The sequence below is a fragment of the Archocentrus centrarchus genome, chromosome 2, assembly GCF_007364275.1.
Source record: "Archocentrus centrarchus isolate MPI-CPG fArcCen1 chromosome 2, fArcCen1, whole genome shotgun sequence".
Classification (NCBI taxonomy): domain Eukaryota; kingdom Metazoa; phylum Chordata; class Actinopteri; order Cichliformes; family Cichlidae; genus Archocentrus; species Archocentrus centrarchus.
The window spans coordinates 20999165-21019419 of record NC_044347.1 but is presented as its reverse complement, the minus strand read 5'-3'; the positions used below and the strand labels follow the sequence as shown (position 1 = coordinate 21019419).

At 44.3% G+C, this 20255-nt stretch overlaps 4 protein-coding genes across 5 annotated transcripts in view; 2 read left to right on the top strand and 2 right to left on the bottom strand.

Moving 5' to 3' along the window:
• raph1b (Ras association (RalGDS/AF-6) and pleckstrin homology domains 1b) overlaps positions 1-7166 on the top strand; it is a 40542-nt gene extending 33376 nt beyond the window's left edge. For both annotated transcript variants that reach the window (XM_030751123.1, XM_030751114.1), the window contains 6 exons: positions 47-190; positions 822-932; positions 1407-1505; positions 1605-1725; positions 2407-2543; positions 2645-7166. In XM_030751123.1, the coding sequence (XP_030606983.1) occupies positions 47-190; positions 822-932; positions 1407-1505; positions 1605-1725; positions 2407-2543; positions 2645-5254 (3222 nt within the window). In that variant the 3' untranslated portion in view covers positions 5255-7166. The remainder of the gene's footprint in view (positions 1-46; positions 191-821; positions 933-1406; positions 1506-1604; positions 1726-2406; positions 2544-2644) is intronic.
• A 555-nt stretch (positions 7167-7721) lies between these two features.
• On the bottom strand, positions 7722-9114 carry spp2 (secreted phosphoprotein 2). The gene is made up of 6 exons (XM_030754003.1): positions 9063-9114; positions 8858-8985; positions 8636-8758; positions 8158-8265; positions 8007-8055; positions 7722-7925 (listed from the first exon to the last, which is right to left on the bottom strand). The coding sequence occupies exons 1-6, from the start codon at positions 9112-9114 to the stop codon at positions 7822-7824; spliced, it is 564 nt and encodes a 187-aa protein (XP_030609863.1). The 3' UTR covers positions 7722-7821.
• A 2343-nt stretch (positions 9115-11457) lies between these two features.
• On the bottom strand, positions 11458-15970 carry alg11 (ALG11 alpha-1,2-mannosyltransferase). The gene is made up of 5 exons (XM_030749909.1): positions 15837-15970; positions 13820-14041; positions 13353-13724; positions 12667-13232; positions 11458-12575 (listed from the first exon to the last, which is right to left on the bottom strand). Exons 1-5 carry the CDS (start codon positions 15881-15883, stop codon positions 12292-12294), a joined length of 1491 nt encoding a protein of 496 aa, XP_030605769.1. The 5' UTR covers positions 15884-15970; the 3' UTR covers positions 11458-12291.
• Positions 15971-16236: 266 nt separating this feature from the next.
• Positions 16237-19935, top strand: cpb2 (carboxypeptidase B2 (plasma)). Its single transcript, XM_030750819.1, has 11 exons — positions 16237-16370; positions 16553-16628; positions 16717-16841; positions 16926-17034; positions 17631-17732; positions 17957-18061; positions 18165-18275; positions 18381-18477; positions 18646-18848; positions 18954-19038; positions 19118-19935. Exons 1-11 carry the CDS (start codon positions 16294-16296, stop codon positions 19327-19329), a joined length of 1302 nt encoding a protein of 433 aa, XP_030606679.1. The 5' UTR covers positions 16237-16293; the 3' UTR covers positions 19330-19935.
• Positions 19936-20255: the final 320 nt, after the last annotated feature.

Sequence of the window (20255 nt, the reverse complement as noted above, 5' to 3'; positions counted from 1 at the left end):
ATTACTTAGATGAATTATTTAATGGATCTCTGTGTATATCCTTCAGGAATGTTTCTGTGGTGGCTCAGTGTCTGTGCCAGAGATCGAGGGTGTCTTGTGGCTCAAGGAAGATGGGAAAAAGTCTTGGAAGAAGCGTTACTTCCTCCTCAGGGCTTCAGGGATCTACTACGTCCCCAAAGGCAAAGCCAAGGTCAGTGGAGATAGTGTACTATAGGCACGTAATCACTCTACTCAGACAAAACAAAGATGAAGAATGCAAATGTGGCATTAGGGTTATGAGAACCAGATCCAGTGTCTGTTTTGTGGCATTTCCTGTTTGGTTTCGATCACTTTGAAGAGCAGAAGTGGCATGCTTTTTTTTTTTTGACAGGGTGGATTTGCAGTGCACAAGTTCTGTTTTTAACAGTGTCATCCTCCCAAGTAATTTTATACTGTGTATACTGTTGGTTCTTTTAATCCTTTAATGATGTATTATATAAGAAAGTAGGTTAAGTCCTGCAGTACATTACAGTGCCAGCTTTGGTACTGCATAGAGCACTAGATATAATTTAGACCCTTGAAAGCATATAGACATTAAACTTGGACAAATGAGGGACTTTGCATGATTATTTCAAGCCAGTCTAGAGCAGCTTCACTCATGCACTGAAACACCACGTTCTCCATATTTCTATACACGCAGTCCAAACTGACACCACAAATATGATGGGTAAAATGCACTGTTTCTGCTTTTAGCATGGAGGAGCAGCAGCCAACAGTGGTCTTCTTGTAGGTCAACCATACATCAGTACATACCTCTGTCTCCTGCGTCTCTTTCTCCGCAGGCATCCAGAGATCTCGTGTGCTTCCTGCAGTTGGACCATGTTAACGTGTATTATGGGCAAGACTACCGCAGCAAATACAAAGCTCCCACCGACTACTGCCTGGCTTTGAAGGTGAAACTTTGTGTTGCCCTGATTGACCTGCAAATAACCGCAAATATTAACACTCCTCCAGAAACCTAAATCGGCACAATGGTAACATGGATAGGAATTAAATGTGTTGTTTGTGGAATGGGTTTAAAGTAGAGGTGTGAACATGTGCAGTGGTTGTTATGGTCCCTAGAGACATACAGTTTTAGTGCTTGACTATTACCACCATTCACTTAGTGCCATTAGTCTGCTGTTAGAAAATGCCACTTATGATGTCGCTCTGCAAACATTTTCCAAATCAGTTGATCGGATTAGTTTAATCTGAAATTATTTATTTTTAATGAGTAGAAAGTTTTGTTTACTGACTGCATTTAATGTAATGAATAAGCAATTATCTAATAAATGGCGAGAGGATGCTTTGAAGCCCATTACAGATCATATAAAAGCTGTTATTCTGAATCATTTTGCAGTGAGTGACAGTAATACGTTTGTTTACAGCATCCGCAAATCCAGAAGAAGTCCCAGTACATCAAGTATCTGTGCTGCGATGATGTCAGGACCCTGCACCAGTGGGTGAATGGGATTCGCATTGCAAAGGTTGGTTTAAACCAAAGTTGCCATTGAAGACAAAGAAACTGGCAAATATTAGCGTGTTTTCATTTATTAAGTGTCTTTGTGTTCTGTGATTTTATGCAGTATGGGAAGCAGCTGTATTTAAACTACCAGGAAGCCATGAAGAGGACAGAGGCAGCCTACGATTGGTCCTCTCTCTCTACGTCCAGCATCAGATCTGGCTCCAGCTCTGCCAGCATACCTGGTTAGCTCATTTTCTGATAAGAGAGGCTAGGCTGGATGTTTAATAGTCTGCTGGCTGCTTTTAACATACCATGAGGTTTAGTGTAACACTCATTCAAAACTGAAGAAATTTAGCTTTAAAAGAAAAATTTTTTTTTTCTTTTTTCTTTATTTAAAAGGGACAGCGCACATTAATGGACACCAATGTGTAAATATGCCAGAATTAGCCAAAAAGGCTACTTTTCATCTGTAGTCCCTGGCAGGTCAGACAAAAGACATCAAACAATTAACAATAAATATAAATATAGACAACAGAAGCATTAACAACTACAGTAAATGTGTTTGGATATCGTACCCAATAGAGGTACAGCATATTGTAAAGGCCTTTTCAGACATGCTCACCCCAACTGCTGTTACAGAACAAGCCTGATCGTGTACATGCACAGTAACTGCACTGGTTTGTCCTGTCTTTGTAGCCTGCTTTTAAATTTAATATGAAATTTTTACAAATTTTCACTCATCTGATGCATTTCCAATATTAGTAATTGATAGGCGAGGGCTTTCTGAGCCCGTGTGTGAGGGACAGGGGCAACTTGTACATATAAACCTGCTCTCTGTCACAGTCTTCAGTATGAGTCCTGCCTGAATAACAGCATTCTGTGACCTTTTAAGAAAGGCTTACTGTTTGCGTGTGTCCTTTCAGAGTCCCAGTCTAATCATTCAGGCCATTCTGACAGCGGGGTGGACACAGGCTCCTCTCATGGCCGTTCCCAGAGCGTGGTGAGCTCCATTTTTTCTGAGGCCTGGAAGAGAGGTACCCAGATTGAGGAAAGCTCAAAGGTATGACTTTCTTTCAGGGGTGGCAAACTCTTAAAATCACATGTTTGTAAGAGAATGTATGATTCATGTGACTGAGCTGACACTCTGCCTTTCCTCAGCAGATGAGAATGGAGGCATCCAGAGGGGCCACGCTGCCGCACGGTTCCCACAGCCACCGGCATCACAGCCAGCATTCAGTTGACCACTCAGCCCTGACGCCGCCTCCGCAGCAACCTCAGGTGCAACCTCCATCGCGGCCCCAGTCTCAGCCCCATCCCCAGCAACAACATCCTCCACAGCCTCAGCACCCATTTGTGCAACCCCAGACACCAACCCAGCCACAACACCACCACCTCCCTCCCCAGCCTCCGTCTCCTCAGCAGGCCCTGCAGCCGCCACCACCACCACCCCAGGCGGCTCCTCCAGGTCCTCAGCAGCCACCACCACCACAGGCTGCTCAACAGCAGTCACAGGCCATGAGCATCTACCACATACCCCCACAAGAGCAACCGCAATCAGCTCCTGCACCACCTCCACCACCACCTCCCCCACCGCCACCGCCTCCCCCACCCCCAGTCCAGATGGTGTCGTATCAGTCGCCGGCTCTCACAATGTACAAGTACAGCACCATCACCAGGCTGCAGAACCAGAAGGGGGGCAAGATACCCCATCTCCCTGCAACAGCTCAGCAAGTTCTGCCCACAAGTCAGACACCACTCGCGCCACAGGTCATCAAACCAAACGTGAATCACATTGCTGCAAGGACTAATGTCCCACCTCCTCCTCCACCACCTCCTCCCCCTCCACCATCCATGCCAACCCCTGGGTCCGCTATGGCTGTGTTGAAACTGGGCCCGCCCAGTCCAGCTACTCCACTGGCCTTCATCCCTCCACCCCCGGCTCCCCCACCTGCTCCACAGAGCAACGGAATCGCTTTTCCTCCAGCTCCACCACCACCACCTCCTGCACCTGCTCCCATGAGTCAGCATGTCTACCACAACGGGCTCAAGCAAGCCCTGAAGGAGCGGTTTCCCAGCCCACCACGGGACCTCCCGTCTCCGAATGGTGGACTCGAGGATTCCCCACCACCTGCCCCCACTCCACCACCCCCACCACCACCACCTCCTCCACCACCGCCGCCACCTCCTCCTCCTCAGCAGTTCCCAGTACCAGCCCAGTTTCCTCCTCCCCCTGCACCCCCACCAGCACCACCCAAAAACTTCAGCCCAGGCTTTCTCCCTCACACTGCCCCCAAGCCCATGTCACCAGTCTCCCCATTCCCTCCTGCCCCACCCCCTGCTGCAATGAGTTGCCCAACCCCAGCTCCACCACCACCACCTCCCCCTCCTCCACCTGCACCCTTCAAGAAGCAGTTCAGCCTCCAGACAGGCCACGTCTCCAGCCAACCACCCCCAACTCTGCCTAAGCAGCATAGCTTGTCTAAGCCAGCAACCATTTCCACCGGAGCCCCCCCCACCATGTCTTTGGTGAAACAGTTAGCAAGTCAGTTCCCAGGAGCTTCGTCCCAAGCAGCCCATCAAACAGACACTTCCAAAGCCCCCCTCTCACCACCTGCAGTTAAGACCAAACCAAAATGGCAGCCTGGGGGTGGCCAGCAGCTACAGTCCCCTGAGTTCCCTCCTCCTCCTCCAGACGGCAACACTAGCTTCCCTGCTCCACCGCCGCCACCACCTCCTCCTCCCCCAGCATCAGTCACAGGGCCAACACCACCTCCTCCTCCTCCTCCACCTCCTCCTCCCCCAGCACCAGTCACAGGGCCAACACCACCTCCTCCTCCCCTTCCTTCTGGAAACATGGGCTCCCCCATGAGGAGGTCACCGTCCGGCTCCTCTAATTTTGGAGGCAAGAAACCACCTCCCACCCCCCAGAGGAACTCCAGCATCAAGTCTAATTCCTCGTCCTCCTACGAGGAATCCAGGAAAAATTTGCTCAGCAAGTTTGCTCCCCGAAACAACGCCACTCCTCCCTCCACATGTCCCACCACCTCTAATGGATCCCCTTCAAAGGACCCTTCAAATGGACCCCCTGCTCCCCCAAAACCAGGAAAGCTCAACCTGGCTAACCTGCCCTTGGCACTACAGGCCAAAGTGAGCCAGGCCAAGCAGTCTAGTGGTGACTTCCCTTCACCACCACCTGAGTGCACCTACTTCCCACCACCTCCACCTGCCTCCGAGCTCTTCCCCCCTCCACCACCACCAGGTAATGACGCCCATACCGGCGGACCTCCTCGAGTAGCTGTGGTGAATCCCCAGCCCCAGGCTCCCCCTCCTCCACCACCCGTCTCCCTTGTCAGTAACTCAACATGGGGAAAGAGCTCACTAAAAAAGACTCCTCCACCCACACTCGGGCGACGTAGTAACAACATCCCGGAACCTCCTCCGCTCTCACCACCTCCACCCACCTCCCCAAAGGGCAGCTCAGGCCAGCCCAACTTCTTGGAGGATCTGAACAGGACACTAAGGCGAAAGTCAGTGGGACGTCAGGGCTCTGCCAACTCCGCCGGCCTCTCGGGCAAGTTGGACCCTGCGGGGACTATGGACGACATGGCACTGCCTCCGCCACCCCCTGAGCTGCTCCTGGACCAAGGAAAGCAAAGCAACGGAGGAAATGGTGGCTACATGTCCGGAAACATCTCAGGCTATGCAACACTACGACGAGGACCCCCTCCTGCACCACCCAAAAGGGGGGATGCCACCAAACTTACTGGATAGTAATTAAATTTGTTGGTCAGGACTCAGTGAAGATGGATGAATAGACAATTAAGTAATATACTGAAGTAAAAATGCATTAGTGGACTTCTCTTCTCTTGGGGACACAATAATAAATAAATGACTGTGTAAATACTAAAAGCCAAACCAGACCATGTTCAACTAGTGTTTGCTAATTATTCTTTTTTTTTTTTTTTTTTTGTATTGCTTGGCTTTCTAGATGAGTGAGGTTTACAATATTGGGACAGTTAACCTGCTCCAGTCTTAAGTTCGAGGTCACCGAAAAGTGCAACTGTAAGCTCTCTGGAACATAATGTGTTTACCCTGTATGGTATACCCCACTTGTCTGGTACACCAAGCAGATCTGAGTAAACACTAGTAAGACTTGTGCAAATATTACTGGATCCGGGTCTGAGCCAAATCATGTATCTGCTTCTTTGCCATAAGTTTGTGCCACGTTACCGGAGACAGAAAAAAACCCCCCAACCCATCATGATCTCTCTTCTTTGGTACTGCATGGACAACATATAAACAACAAGCTGTAAAACATGAAGGTGTGTGTGTGTGTGCGTGCACATGTGTGTGTGTGAGAGTGAGTGAGAGAGAAAGAAAGGGGGGGAGAGACATGGACTGAACATGCATGCATTGAGTGCATGCATGCGTACGTGATCATATGGTGGTAGTAGTTAATCATCATTAGGGAAGGCCTTCATGGAACAGGGATTGTCAGGTTTGCTTTTATATAAAATTATTTAAAGAGTGGTAAATGGAAGGATTTTTTTTTTTTATATAAGTGTCTTTTTAAATAGATGGTCATTAAAGCCTAGAGAGGAGCAGAACAACATTAGCGCATAATGGAATGTATATGGAAGAAAAGAAATTGAGTAAAGTCTTTTGTCTCAAGCATTTCTAGACTGTTTCACCACTTGGCCAATGCAAATCAGAAGGAAGCCTTATTCTCAGAGTCTTGCACAGAGGTCAAAACAGAAAGGAGATATCGTCCAAAGGTTTCCAGAAAAAAAAAAAAGAGTCTAAACTGTGCAGCTGGATTTAATTTAATGCAAAAATTGTACTGGACTTCTGTAAATGGAGAGGAGGCCTATGGTGGTTGTATCTTCGTGGACTGTGTGAGTTCCCTGTGTGTTGGCTTGATTTCGGACCTTATCCTTCAGTTTGTATCTGTAGAGTTGCAGCTGCAGCTGCTCCATTATCATTGGTCCGCTGCCGCCTTCTCAAGTTCATGTGGCATCACCATCCAGGAAGTAGAAAGTACCGACTGGATTCAGCCATGTGAAGTGCGCTCGATGCGTTTGGTTAATGTACAGAGCGTTGAATCACGTAGTTTATTATAACACAAATCCTCTGACTTGCATTAGACTGAATGTTAAATTCTACTTTGTGTCTATGGAATCTTGTTTCTTCATGGTGCCATTGCTGCTTCAGCTCTTGGTGCACAGGGTCAAAGGTTATCTAGAGTCTCGACTTTGAAGGGTTTCCATTTCTAGCAGCAATGCCTTTGTTTTTAGGGTCCCGGTGCTGTCCTTCAAGGAGCTCATTATCAATATGTCCGTGTGTGCCAGGATGACATATCATGAATATTTCAGGTCATTTAAACTGGCTTTAGTGTGGAACTTTAGTGTGTTCAGAGGAGATCCGTTGTATCTCCAAGTCCTCTGAGCTTGTCATGAAGATGAGGTGTTGGTTCCACACAAGGCCTTGAAGACAGTGTACCTTTTTCTTACAACTGAACGTCATTGTCCTCAACGGGGATGTTTGCAGCAGTGCGGTATGTAAGTTATCGATGTCCTGATGTGAACACATGGAGCCAAATGAAATGAAGAAAAATGGTTGCAGATAAGAGTAAATGTTTCCTCTTGCATATAAACTGAAAATCACAATATAAATGTTGAAACCAGACCTCAGTTTGTCTCAGAGTCATTTGTTCAACTCCGTTAAGGTGTGAGAGGATTTACAGCATGGTGCAAAAGTCTTGAGCCAGGCTTTCTGGTGGTTTGGGGCTCCATTTCAGGGAGTGGTGTTGGAGATCTTTTTAAAATTGGTGGAATTATGAACACAGAAAAGTACAGTCAGATTTCGATCCACCATATAAAAAATACCACCTTTGAATTCTGTTTTTCCAAGTGTATTTGCATGTTTCAATAAATAACTGCGCTTATTTCCCATTTTCCTAGCAAAGTATAAAGAAATGAGGGGTGGCTTAAGACTTTTGCACAGTACTGTGTATTGGTTATTTATTCAATAAGCACAATTTACATGTGATTAGTGGGTCTCACACTCCCTCTAGTGGTTGTATCCTACCCTGCACTACACCATGTAAATGTGTTGGTGCTTAATACAACATCTTATTGTAAAATAGGGAAATTTAATCAGAATTTATTAAAAACAGGTGGAATATTATTTTCTTTGCATTCCAATAATCATTCAACAGCTCTGCACACAGATCAGTGAAATTTGAATTAAAGGGGACAAAAACATGATGTGCAAAGTATTTTAATTCAACATTTTTCATATGATCAGCACCTAAATGTAGCCATAGTGAAGCTGAAGTTTCACACTACGTAGTTGCTGAAAGTGTCTCCTCTGGGCTGGTCTTCTGCTAACTGGTTGTACTGGGGGCCACCAGGCTGGGCTGGAGGTGCAGCTGGAGCTGGCACTGTCAAAGGTTTTGGTGTTTTTAGTCATTTATTATCACAGTGCATATTGAGAAGTTGTAATTTGTGAAAATGTGCCTTACCTCTGTTTGCAAATGGGACATTGAACTGGTCTCTCCTTCTCGAGAACACCTGTGGAAACAAAGCCTCGATATTCATGTGCTGCACTGGACAGGGCAGAAAGGCTTGGCTTTGTTTGACTTTTAATTTGTGCCGCTCTCACTCTTGACTCACCTCCTCACTGCTCTCTGAGCTGGAGCTGCTATCATGGCCACATCTCAGAGAGACCACCTGGGTTGAGCCGGCCATCATTCTCACCCGGGTGGAACAGGTAAAGGAGGGCTGAAGCAAAGGTGGGTAAAGGAGGAAAAAAAAGATGTGTGGTCACTGTCCCGTCAGTCACACACTGGCACATTCTGGCCAAGTTCATTCATGCCAATGTAAACAATGGGCCGCAGCAGTGAGTCAACATGTGTTCAGTCCAGAATCCAGATATCAGCCCTTCACAGTGAACTATATTCCAGCTTTTGACTTGGCTAGTTTATTTATTTAACGGAAACTTGAATTTACAGGACTCTGAGTTTTTTTATGTTGTAATGTCAGATAAGCTCTATTTTTATTTGCTTTTCCTGCTTGTTGTAACTGTGTTGCACAAAAGAAAACAAGAATTAAACTCCAATTAGCTGATCCCTGATTGGTTTAAATGTCTCACCACAAAGAAGCCGGGCCTGAAGGCACACGTCTGCGGGTTGTCTTCAGAAGTCTTCGGACACTGGGTCTCTTTGATGCGAAACATCATCAGCAGGTCAAAGGTGTTCAGGCCCGAGGGAATAATCTGGTTTGCATGGGATATTTCTCATGAATTTGCATGACCTGCAGCTGTTGCCGTACTGAAGAAACACAACGGGTCTAAATGAATCTGGTGCAGACTCACCCTTGTGAGAGAGCCTGTAGTCACCCGGTAAAGGTGGCTGGCAGCATACACTGAGTTGACCTCTGCCAAAGCTGCTCTTAGACCCCTGTCTGCCATAGACTGCAGCTCAGAGTTGTACAGTGGGACGCCTTCAAAGTCACAGATGTGGAAAAGATGAAGTTGACTGAATCTTCTTTTGAAGTGATCAAGACAGAGAGTTACTCACCTGCGCATCCCAGAGAGAGCAGCAGGGCCGGGAGAAGCACGTATGATTTCATCTTGATGTTGAGCACCAAACCAAACTGCCTCAGTCTCTCTAAATATACTCAGCATTGGTCCCAATAAACCTGTGCACCTCCTCTTAAACTCTATGACCCCCCTCCCAAAAAAATAGCCTCTCTCTTTTTGCACCGTCTGACCGGTTTCTTTTTCTTTGGCTGCAGAAAAGATGTCCCAATACACAGTACGTCAAACACAACACGATAACCAGCAGGACGTGCTTCTGCATCCGGTGGCTTTTTTCAAAACGCAAACAAGAATGCTTTTGAGTCATTCTGACCCTCAGACCTCTACATGTATAGCAGGAGGGTCAAAGTTCAATGTTATGATGAAGCAGTATGTCCCAATTGAACGGAACAGTATGTACTTTGTAAGGATCACTGAAATGTGTGCTGAAGCTAACCTGAGGTTTTCTTAAACTTGTGGAATGAAGTCCGATTGTCGAGTTAAATTCAAATGATTTATCGGCTACTTAAGACCCTTTACATCAAGTTTGTATAAGGAAAAACAAATAATGTGCAAGCATGGCATTTGATTTGCAGACTTATGCTATGCAATTTGCGTAAAACGGTCTAAATCGACCTATTCTGTAGTCATGGCCTGGCTGATGATAACAGTTCTCAGAAATTGTTTTGCATAGTCTTGATCTCACTCCTGCTAATTTCCCCTCTCTTTTCCTCCTCTTTACACATCACCGCCCCCTGTCTGTCACAGCGGAGTGCAACATCAGGTCAGTTTCAGACATTTTGATCATTATGGGCCCAATGAGAATAGTTCAGATTATGGTTACAGTTTATACACAAGCACATTCATAGACCATCTGTTTTAAAGTGATACATGAAGGAAACAGTCCCTTTCACACACTGTATGTTTATTACATCATCCTCAATATCAAAAATACTTCACATTCTGGAAATGTGGGGAACTCCAGCTCTTCTAAACAATTAATGTTTCTTGTTAATGTATTTTGTCCAATTATACAGTATGTTTCAGCACACTATTTGTTTCCCCTCCAAATGTAACAGATACAGTTCACCCCAAAAAACAAAGATACATATTTTTCCTCTGAGGGGCGTACTAGGTAGTGAGTTGAATCACTGTGGTAACTTATGTCGTACACGTAACCTGATCTGGAGCAGGTTATGTTCAGAGTTTCAGTTTAAAATCAGCTGTAATTAATTTTGAATGGCCTTGTGGTGCTCAAAGCATCAAAGTTTTGTTTTTGAACTCATAAGCAACATCTCTTTCCTGCTCAGACAATTCTACAGACAATACAATCCAGATGGATAAATGGCATCACAGAGGAAAAAAATTTGTAAAATTCCATTTTGGGGTAAACCATCCCTTTAATACACATCATTTTAACAAAACTGGAACTACAGACAAAGTTTTAAAAACTACAACCTCTAAACACAGGACTGTGGCTGAATTCACATCCTCTACACGAAGTACATTTTGATTACTTACATTACGATTCTGTATCTGAGTCATATACACCTTAGAAAAAGTGTACCTTTATGGGAATGACTTAAATCCTTGAGCTGAGCAGTGTGCTCAAAACATCACTTAGTTTTTGGTTTTCTTCCCAAAATCAGGTCCATTTGTTGTTCTGATTCTACTGCATTCTGCTTCCTTTCTACTTTTAGGACAAATCCTGTAACTAACCTTTGATTACCTGCATTTAGTGGCCATTTCAACAGGTGTGAGCATTCAATTCAATTCATTTATCGAGAGCCAAATCAGAAGGCGCTTTATATTGTGAGGTAAAGACCCTACAATAATACAGAGAAAACCCCAACAATGAGACGACCCTCTATGAGCAAGCAAACTCCCTTTTAAACAGGAAGAAACCTCCAGCAGAACCAGGCTCAGGGAGGGGGAGTCATCTACTGCAACTGTTTAGGGGTGAGGGGAGGGAGACAGGACAAAAGACACACTGGAAGAGAGCAACAGATTAATAAGAACTGATTAAATGCAGAGTGAAGAAGAAACATTCAGTGCAACATGGGAAACCCCCAGCAGGTACTATGAGGTCTTTAAGATAAGATGGGATCTGATTATTCAAGACCTTGTATGTGAGGAGAACACATTTATATTTGACTCTGGATTTAAACAGGGAGTCAATGAAGAGAAGCCAATATGGGAGAAATCTGCTCTCTCTTTCTGGTCCCTGTCAGTACTCTAGCTGCAGCATTTTGGATCAGCTGAAGGCTTTTCAGGGAGCTTTTAGGACAGCCTGATAATAATGAATTACAATAGTCCAGCCTAGAAGTAATAAATGCATGAATGAGCTTTTCAGCATCACTCTGAGACAGGATGTTTAATTTGTTTAATATGTGCATTGAAGGACATATCCTGGTTAAAAATGACTCCAAGATTTCTCACAGTGTTACTGGAGGCCAAAGTAATGCCATCCAGAGTAAGTATCTGGTTAGACACCATGTTTCTAAGATTTCTAGGAAATATATGCAATGCTTTTTAATAATACTTCCTAATTGAAGCATGTATAATGTAAATAGAATTGGACCCAGAAAAGAACCCTGTGGACATCCATAGTTAACCTTAGTGTGTGAAGAAGACTCCCCATTTACATGAACAAATTGGAGTCTATTAGATAAATAGGATTCAAACCACTGCAGTACCCTTAATACCTATGACATGCTCTAATCTCTGTAATAAAATGTTATGGTTAACAGCATCAAACACTGCACTGAGGTCTAGCAGGACAAGCACAGAGATGAGTCCACTGTCAGAGGTCACAAGATAATTTGCAACCTTCACTGATGCTGTTTCTGTACTGTGATGAATTCTGAAACCTGACCGAAACTCTTCAAATGAACCATTCCTCTGTAGATGACCAGTTAGCTGTTTTACAACTACTCTTTCAAGCATGCTTGAGAGAAAAGGAAGGTTGGAGACTGACTTATAATTAGCTAAGACAGCTGGGTCACATGATGACGGTTTAATTACTCCCACATTAAAGGCCTGTGGTACGTAGCCCATTAATAGAGATAGATACAGGTAGCATGTGAGTCATCTCCACGTAAGTTATGATCCCATTTTGTCACCAGCCCTAAAGTGTAATTGCAGCCCTAAGTGCATCAGAGGAAAGGTGCTCCAAGTGTCAAACATCACGATACATGCATAAACACACGTATAAAGAATGATTCCTTCTCTCATCGCTCAAGCGTTCCTATAAAAGGCTCTACAGCGGCCAGAAAGCAGGCTTCAAACTCCTGATCCGAGAAGCGAGCCACAGACTGACGAGCATTGCGTCTGATCTGCAGCCGGTTGGCTGGAGGCATAGCCAGGATCCTTTCGATGGCTTCTGCATAGCTGTCCTCGTCATCGGCCAGAAAGCCAGTCTGACCCTCCTCAAAAGGTACCACAATGTCCAATTTGGGGCCGCCAGACTTGTGAGCCAGAATCACTTTCCCTGCTGCCATACACTCCACAACACCTAGGAGGGGGGAAAAAAAAAAAGAGAAAAGATGCATATTTTCAAGAAAGTCCCATTTTAAATTAGACATTAAGTCAGTCAGATCAATTACCTATTCCAAAGTGTTCATTCCACATGGTATGAAGTCCAATGGTAGCTTCCCCCATCTCTCTCTTCAGCTCCTCAAAGGGTACATTCAGTTTAAACTCCACCCTGTCAGCCACACCCAGCTCCTGGCACAGTCCCCTCAACATGAGCACTCTATCTTCATCTTCCTGGTTCCTGCATCCACCAATCAGAACCAACTTCAGTGCCTCTCTTTCCCCTAACCCCACCCTCCTCCTATCTAACACCTTCTTAAAGGCTCGGATCTGCAGCCGGTGGTCCTTCTCCGGCCTAAACTGCCCAATGGAAATGATCGAGTGGCACTTCCTGTCCCCGTCCTCTTCAAGCGTGATGTCCATGAAGGCGCTGACGTCACATGGCGGGTAGACCACACAAGTGCGGTTAGGAGAGCGCCACAGTGACAGGATGTGATCAAGGGTCCAGGAGGAGTTGACCATGATGAGATCGCTGCAGGAGCCAGCCATGCCATAGAGCAGTGCAAAAAGGCAGTAGTAGACCACCTTGAAGGCACTCAGGAAGAGGCTGTTAGAGATGTAGTCTGGGTTGTTGAACCTGAGACATTAATAGTTTGAGGGGTTAGAAAGCAGCTCCTTTTTTTTTCTTTTTTAAATTATGAATACAATGACAAGTCAAAGTTATCTTTGAACATTGGAAAGGACACACAGTGATTACCTGGGGTTCCTCTCTCTCACTACAGACAGCATGTCAGTGCTGATGGTGGGGTAGTGAACGTAGCTTGCTACGCTGCAGCCTCCCAGGTAGCGGAAGAGAGGCAGAGTGAACGCATAGCCCATGGAGTCGATGTAAATGTCTGGAACAAACTCTGTCAGTGCCTCCCACCCCAGGAAGATGGATCCCACACTTTGTCCCAGGAGGGTGAAGTGAGGAAACAGTCCGGGCTCCACGAGCAGCCGGTGCCTCAGGAACACAAACTGAACAGGCCGGGGGAGCACGATGTTGAAGTGATGTCGTGCTCCCTCCAGAATTTGCTGGCCTGTCACCCCCAGGTCCCCTGTGTACACCACAAAGTTGATATTTGCATACCTGTGAAGACATTAAGGTATTTTTTACTTTAATTATTACCTATACCACTTTTAAAACTGTACAGGAAAAGCAAAATAAAAAATAACCAGCTCTACCTGTTCTGTAGTGCTCTGATAGCACACCACAGCACCCTCTCTCCTCCTCCCCCAGCATTACAGTAGGGGTGAAAAAAGGCCACAGTGGGACGGCCATCCCTCGCCCGCCGCACACTCCTGTTGCTCTGCAGCCAGAAACGCACTGCCAGCACAAGCAGGACCAGGACAGCGACCAGCAGAACACAGAGGAACAGCAGCGGCAGCAGCAACTTCCACAGTAAACTGAAGCACAAAGGTGCAACATACTGAGTTATACTATGAACCTGGGTTACTATTCACAAGAAGATGAAGCTTTAGAGAAAGAAGCAAAAGGGATCCGGGAGCTAGAGAGACAATACATATAACCATGAAGAATTGAGAGTACAAACAAAAGATATCAGAAAATGATGTATAAACCCTAATACTGTTCATATTTTATGCCTTCACAGTAATTTTGACCCAGACCAATAATTCCCTCATAATATGTGTCTATACTGAATTCTGAACTAGAGATCTATTTAGAATAAATAGTCTGTTTGAAATTAACGTTACGGTGTGTAAAATCTCACCACTGGAAGGGCAACATGGCAGCTTCCACAAACCAGCACCTGCTCCTATGTATTTTTAATGGATTAATTCTAAGTTTGCACAAATGCATCAGTTTCTCTGAAGATGTTGTTACACACCAATGGGCAAAAATGGGCAGCACGGTGACATGGTGGTTAGCCCTGTTGCCTCAAAGCAAGAAAGTCCTGTGTTCAAATCCACCACCTGGCCTGAGCCTTTCTGTGCAGAGTTTGCATGTCTGCGTGGCCTCCTCCCACAGTCCAAAGAAATTATTAGTTGGTGACTCTAAATTGGCCATAGGTGTGAAAGTGAGTGTGAATAGTTGTCTGTCTTTCTGTGTTGGGCCTGCAACAGACAAGCAACCTGTCCAGGGTGTACCCTGCCTCTCGCACTATGGCAGCTGGGATAGGCTCCAGCCCCCAGCCCCCATACCCTGAATTGGATAAGAGGAAGAAAAAGGATGAATGGATGTGAAAATAACAAGAACTTCCTGGAAGTGTTGGTATTTATTATATAAGCATGTATAACCATTACAACTGTTAAACATTGTCCTCACTGCTACATCGTAAAAAAGCTGGGATTTGAACCAAGAACCTTCACAGAACTAACCATGCTAATCACTCTACCACCGTGACAGATCTTGTGTCAAGAAGCCCTCTGACCTCTGTTCCTTTCGTGTCACATATATGATCACTGTGTGAAGGATCATGGGTGAATCTCCAAAGACGAATAAGTTCCTATTGCTGTGGGAACCTGGGCAAACACGGTGGGCTCACAGTCAGTACTCGTGTCACCACGGACCCATAATAAATACAGACATGGCATGTACAATGGATCTAAAATCCATCTCGAATCTGGTTCAAATTTGACCCGGAAGAGCGTCAGTGTAGAAAAATCTGTAGCACAACAATATAACATCTAAAAATATTTTGATTTGTGTGTATTTTGGGTCCCTTTAGGAAAGGTAATCTGCTTTTAAATGACTCAAAGTGGGTCAAATTTGACCTGAACAGTATGAAAGAGATAAAATAAACAGTTCTATATTTTTATATTTATAAAGTAAACGTTCAAGTTATCATTTAAATTATTTTCTATTTCTATTCTTATTTAGATAGAATTATTATATTGTATCGTTTTAATTAAAACTTATAAGATTAAATAACCATTTAAACGTTAAAGGTTGGTTTTCGTAGTGACGTTATATAAACAAACCGGAAATCCTGGTATGTTTATACTTTTTTCTCCCCCCTTGCAGGCTACAGTCGTTGAATTAGCTCGACAGCTGAATAACAGGAGCTCTGTAAATATATCACCGCTCTTATTAGTTTCTATCTTGGACCAAAGATCGTCTCTGCTACTGCAGCAAGTCAAGCAACCGAAAAGAAAATTATGCTAACTCTGCTTCCACAAGCGCCACTTTACCGTTAATCCGCAGGTTTAAACACCTGCTATGAAAGCAAATATACCCTACCTCGTTAATTCGCACAAATAGTGGGCCAGCTGATCGTGGCCCGACATCCTGCCCGCAGAAAACTAACAACACATCACAAAAACCGCTTTCCTCCTGTGCTGCTTCCTTCCCCCCTGTGTTTCCCACGTGAGCCGCCACGACGTGGTTCCCTTTTATCTGGCGCCACCTACAGGCGAGGAGGTATTACACCACTGGGCTTTTTCACTCTTGAATAGTCCAGTTGCAGCTTTTACGTTACATTAGACATTTGCAAGATATGCATAATTTAATAAAGTTGTTCAAAGGGCAACAGTAGCTGTAAACTAAGCCGCTCTGCCTCCACTTGACCTATACCCTTGTTCTTTTCTAAAAGTAAAGTTCAACTTCTAAATAAACACAGTTTCAATCAATATTGTCTCCCTGCCCCCATACTCTGAGCAGACCTCTGTCTTTTCCAGTCTGGCTGGACCCTGTCATAATGTCGACTCTTTTAATTTGGTTTGTTTTTATGAGTTTGAACATACTCCTGAAAACAGGACACTGCACAAGAATACGGTAAGACACTTTAGTGGGGGGCGGGGGGGTATTATAATAAGCCTTTACTGTTATTTGGAACTGTTTTCCACAAAAAAAAAAAAAAGGTTATGACACTCTTATGCAAACCATATTCAACCATAATTGAATATTTCAGGACTATACGGCTGTTTGTCAACTGCATGTTTTGTTTTTTAATTTAGTGACGAAATTCTATCAATCACCCCAAAAACAGAAGAACAAGTAGACATCTTGAAGAATGTTTCCACAGAATATAAGGTAGACAATGAAGTTTACTCTATAGGGGAATTTACACCTGTAAATTTTTTTCCTTCTGTGATTCATTACATTAGATATTTTCTCCCAGACAGTCCTGTGGCAGCCTGCTTCAGCTGAGTACATCAGAGAAGAAATGCAGGTCCACCTCTTTGTCCCTGCAAACAGCTCCGGGACAGTCAAGGATCTACTGAAGAAACATCACATAACACACGAGTACGCCGCTTAAAGCAAGCATCCCTTTCACTAAACACTGTCACATTTCGTTCCAGGTGAATAATTTGTGTTTGTTTACTCCAGGGTCTTACTGGATAATGCTAACGAGCTGATTGAACTGCAGATGAGGAATGCCTCCAGTGACCCACGAAGCAGCTCAACGTTTTATGAGAGATATCACACCCTGGAGGATGTAAGCATTTAATTTTAGTCGACAATTTAAAAGAGGACCTAACATGCTCTGTTTTATTCTTGGGCACCTGCTAGAGTAGCTTTGCATTAGGCCTTGGTGCAGCCTTCTAGTTCATCCGTTTAAGCCAGCTTTCTTCTGATTGGTTGCCTGTGGTAAACAAAAGGTTTGAACTGCAGGTGGGCAGAGCTTTTAAGATGACCATATTAGGGGTATCCACTTTCATCAACATCATACGTACACAAGAAGAGAAAAGCTGTTGGGATAACTTATACATAGGCTGGCCTCATTATTTGAACTTTGGTAGAGTTTAATGCAACAGTTTCCATATGACAGAAAATATGGAAAATCATAACAGGTCTCCAGGGTGTCCCCCACATTTCGCCCTATGACTGGGACTGGATGAATAAAAGGTCCTGTTTAAACATGTCTAGTGAGGATGCTCTTAGGATATATGTTTCAGCTCCATTATAATCTCTAGCATGGACAGATTTGACATTGTAAGCTTCACTAAAACAGTTTATCACCAGGCTGCTGTATTAGATCCACAGGTATGCATATGTTGCAGTTTACAACCAAGCACACTGTCTCCATTGTAGATCTATGACTGGATTAATAGGACCGCGCAAGACAACCCCAGAACAGTCAAAGCCATCCTTATTGGTTCTTCATATGAGAAGCGACCGCTGTATGTACTCAAGGTAAAACTACATCTATCAGCTTTAACTTGCAGTCATGATAAAGAGATTTATTGTTTTGTTTTTTTTTTTAATCTTTTTTGCATACTTTTAGGGTTAAGTAACCAACACAGCTTATCCCATTAGAAGTCTTTTAAGCTGAAAAGTATTGAGTGTTGACAGCTCTGTTTATCACTTGAGATCAGCTGTTTTTAATCTAGAGTTAACGGATGGCCTCTTTTCCTCAGCTGTCTTTTAACGACAGGCCAAATAAGACAGCCATGTGGATTGACTGCGGGATCCACGCCAGAGAGTGGATCGCTCCTGCTTTCTGCTTGTGGTTCATACACTATGTGAGTACACGTGAGCTGTGGCGATTGTGTTTGTTTGCAAATGTGATGGAGTTTGTTCTCTCTCAGAGCAGTTTCACTAACATTTCTGTCGCCTCGCCCTCAGTCTTTGTCATTTTACGGGCAAAACACAGACATTACGCACATCCTGAACAGCATGGATGTCTACATCCTGCCCGTCTTGAACCCTGATGGCTACAAATACACTTGGACGGGAGTAAGAACACATGAAATGGAAACATTTCCTTCATGCAAGGGAAGTCATTTACAGCTACATGTTTGATTTATCCTTCTTTTCTTTTTTTTTTTTTTTTTTTTTTAGAGTGAGGAAAGGATGTGGAGGAAGAACCGTTCCATCAGCAAGGCAACTAATTGCATCGGCGTTGACCTCAACAGAAACTTTGATGCCAACTGGTGCAGTAAGTTTTCCTCTCACAGTCAATTTGCAGCAGCTGCGATGCTTTTTTTTCCTGCAGTTTTCCTTTTGGGGCACAAACCTAAGTTGTGAAAACCACAGATCACACATCAGCTGATCATACAAGGGTCTCTGTAGCTTCCTCAAGGTCAAGTGTTGCTGTTCTACCTAGCTAAGGGAGCCTCTCATAATCCTTGCTCTGAGATCTACTGTGGGGAGTTTCCTGAGTCCGAGCCAGAGTCACAGGCTGTGGCCGACTTCCTGCGCAGACACAAGGACACAGTTCAACTCTACGTCAGCATCCACTCTTACTCCCAGATGCTCCTCTTCCCATATTCCTGCACCTTGGAGGAAGCAGAGAACCACAGCGATTTGGTGAGTAGTCTGCGCCACCCGCCAATTTATCCATCAGCCATGAAATGACTGAGATATATTTAGTTTTTCTCTCTCAATCTCTGTGGAAAAACATTGTTTCATAAGCTTGAGATGGCCCAAGAAGCTGCCCAGAACATCAGAAGATATTACAGGAACACCTACAGATATGGTGCTGGAGCAGCGACAATATGTAAGACAGACTTAATTTTTAAGCAAAATCACTTTAATATTGATCCGGGCACATGTGAGTGTCTCCATCCTTTCTTCAGACCTGGCTCCGGGCGGTTCTGATGACTGGGCATACAACCTCGGCATCAAATATTCCTTCACATTTGAGCTCCAGGACCGCGGGAATAAGGGCTTCCTGTTACCACCTTCTCACATAGCCGGTGCCTGCAATGAAGCTCTGCTCGGGGTCAAGATCATTGCTCTCAAGGTTATAGAGAAAACACGAGCTCCGACAGGCCATTCCACGATCTAAGCAGCTTTGTGAATGTAATGTGATAAACACTAAATAGACTGAATACAGATTACAGTTTAGCCTAATTATTTGTGGTGCATTTGTTTTAGCATTCCTCTAACATATTGTATCTTAAGAGGTGTCTGTCTTACAGAGATTGGGTGTACGCCAGTAAAGAAAAGCAACTGAAATCTGTTAATCCAGGTATACTGACCCCTCGGGAAATAAGGGGTCACTTTATTTCCCAAGGGGTCAGTATACCTGGATGATAGATCCATACGTTGATTTAACTCTGGATGCACTTCCTGACACAACCCCCCAGATAACTGGGGGTACACTAGCTTGTGATCCCTGATGCTGAGTTTGTGTCTTCTCGCAGTGTCAAACTGGGGCTCTTTCACATGTAAGTGTGTTGACTCACTGCTACATCAGAGCCACTGCTGACAGTGCCGACAGATACTCAGTGCACATGAGTTCCTGACTCAAAGCTAAACTGTTGTGCTTATATCACACAGATACATTAATGTGACTGCTATTATTTCTAGAAAGATCAAAATCAGTATTTCAATATTGTTGGTGATGTTTGTTAATGTACGTACTCTTAATAAAACATTATCCAAAGAATATCAAACCCTAATATTAATGCTGATATTTATTTTATGTCATTTTAATATTTTATTTTGTCATGACAACCACATCATCCTGCTGTGATGCCGTGAGTTTTTAAATTTAAATGGATCAGAAGTCTCCAACTCTGGATGGGCGTTCCAAGACTTTTGAGAAAATATTCTGAGGACTGATGAGATAATAGATGAGCTTTTTGGAAGGTTTGAGTGCCATTACATCTGCATAAAATTAACACAGCATTTCATAAAAAGATCATCTCATCAACAGTCAAACATGATGATCATAGTGTGATGGTCTGGGGCTGCTTTGCTGCTTCGGGA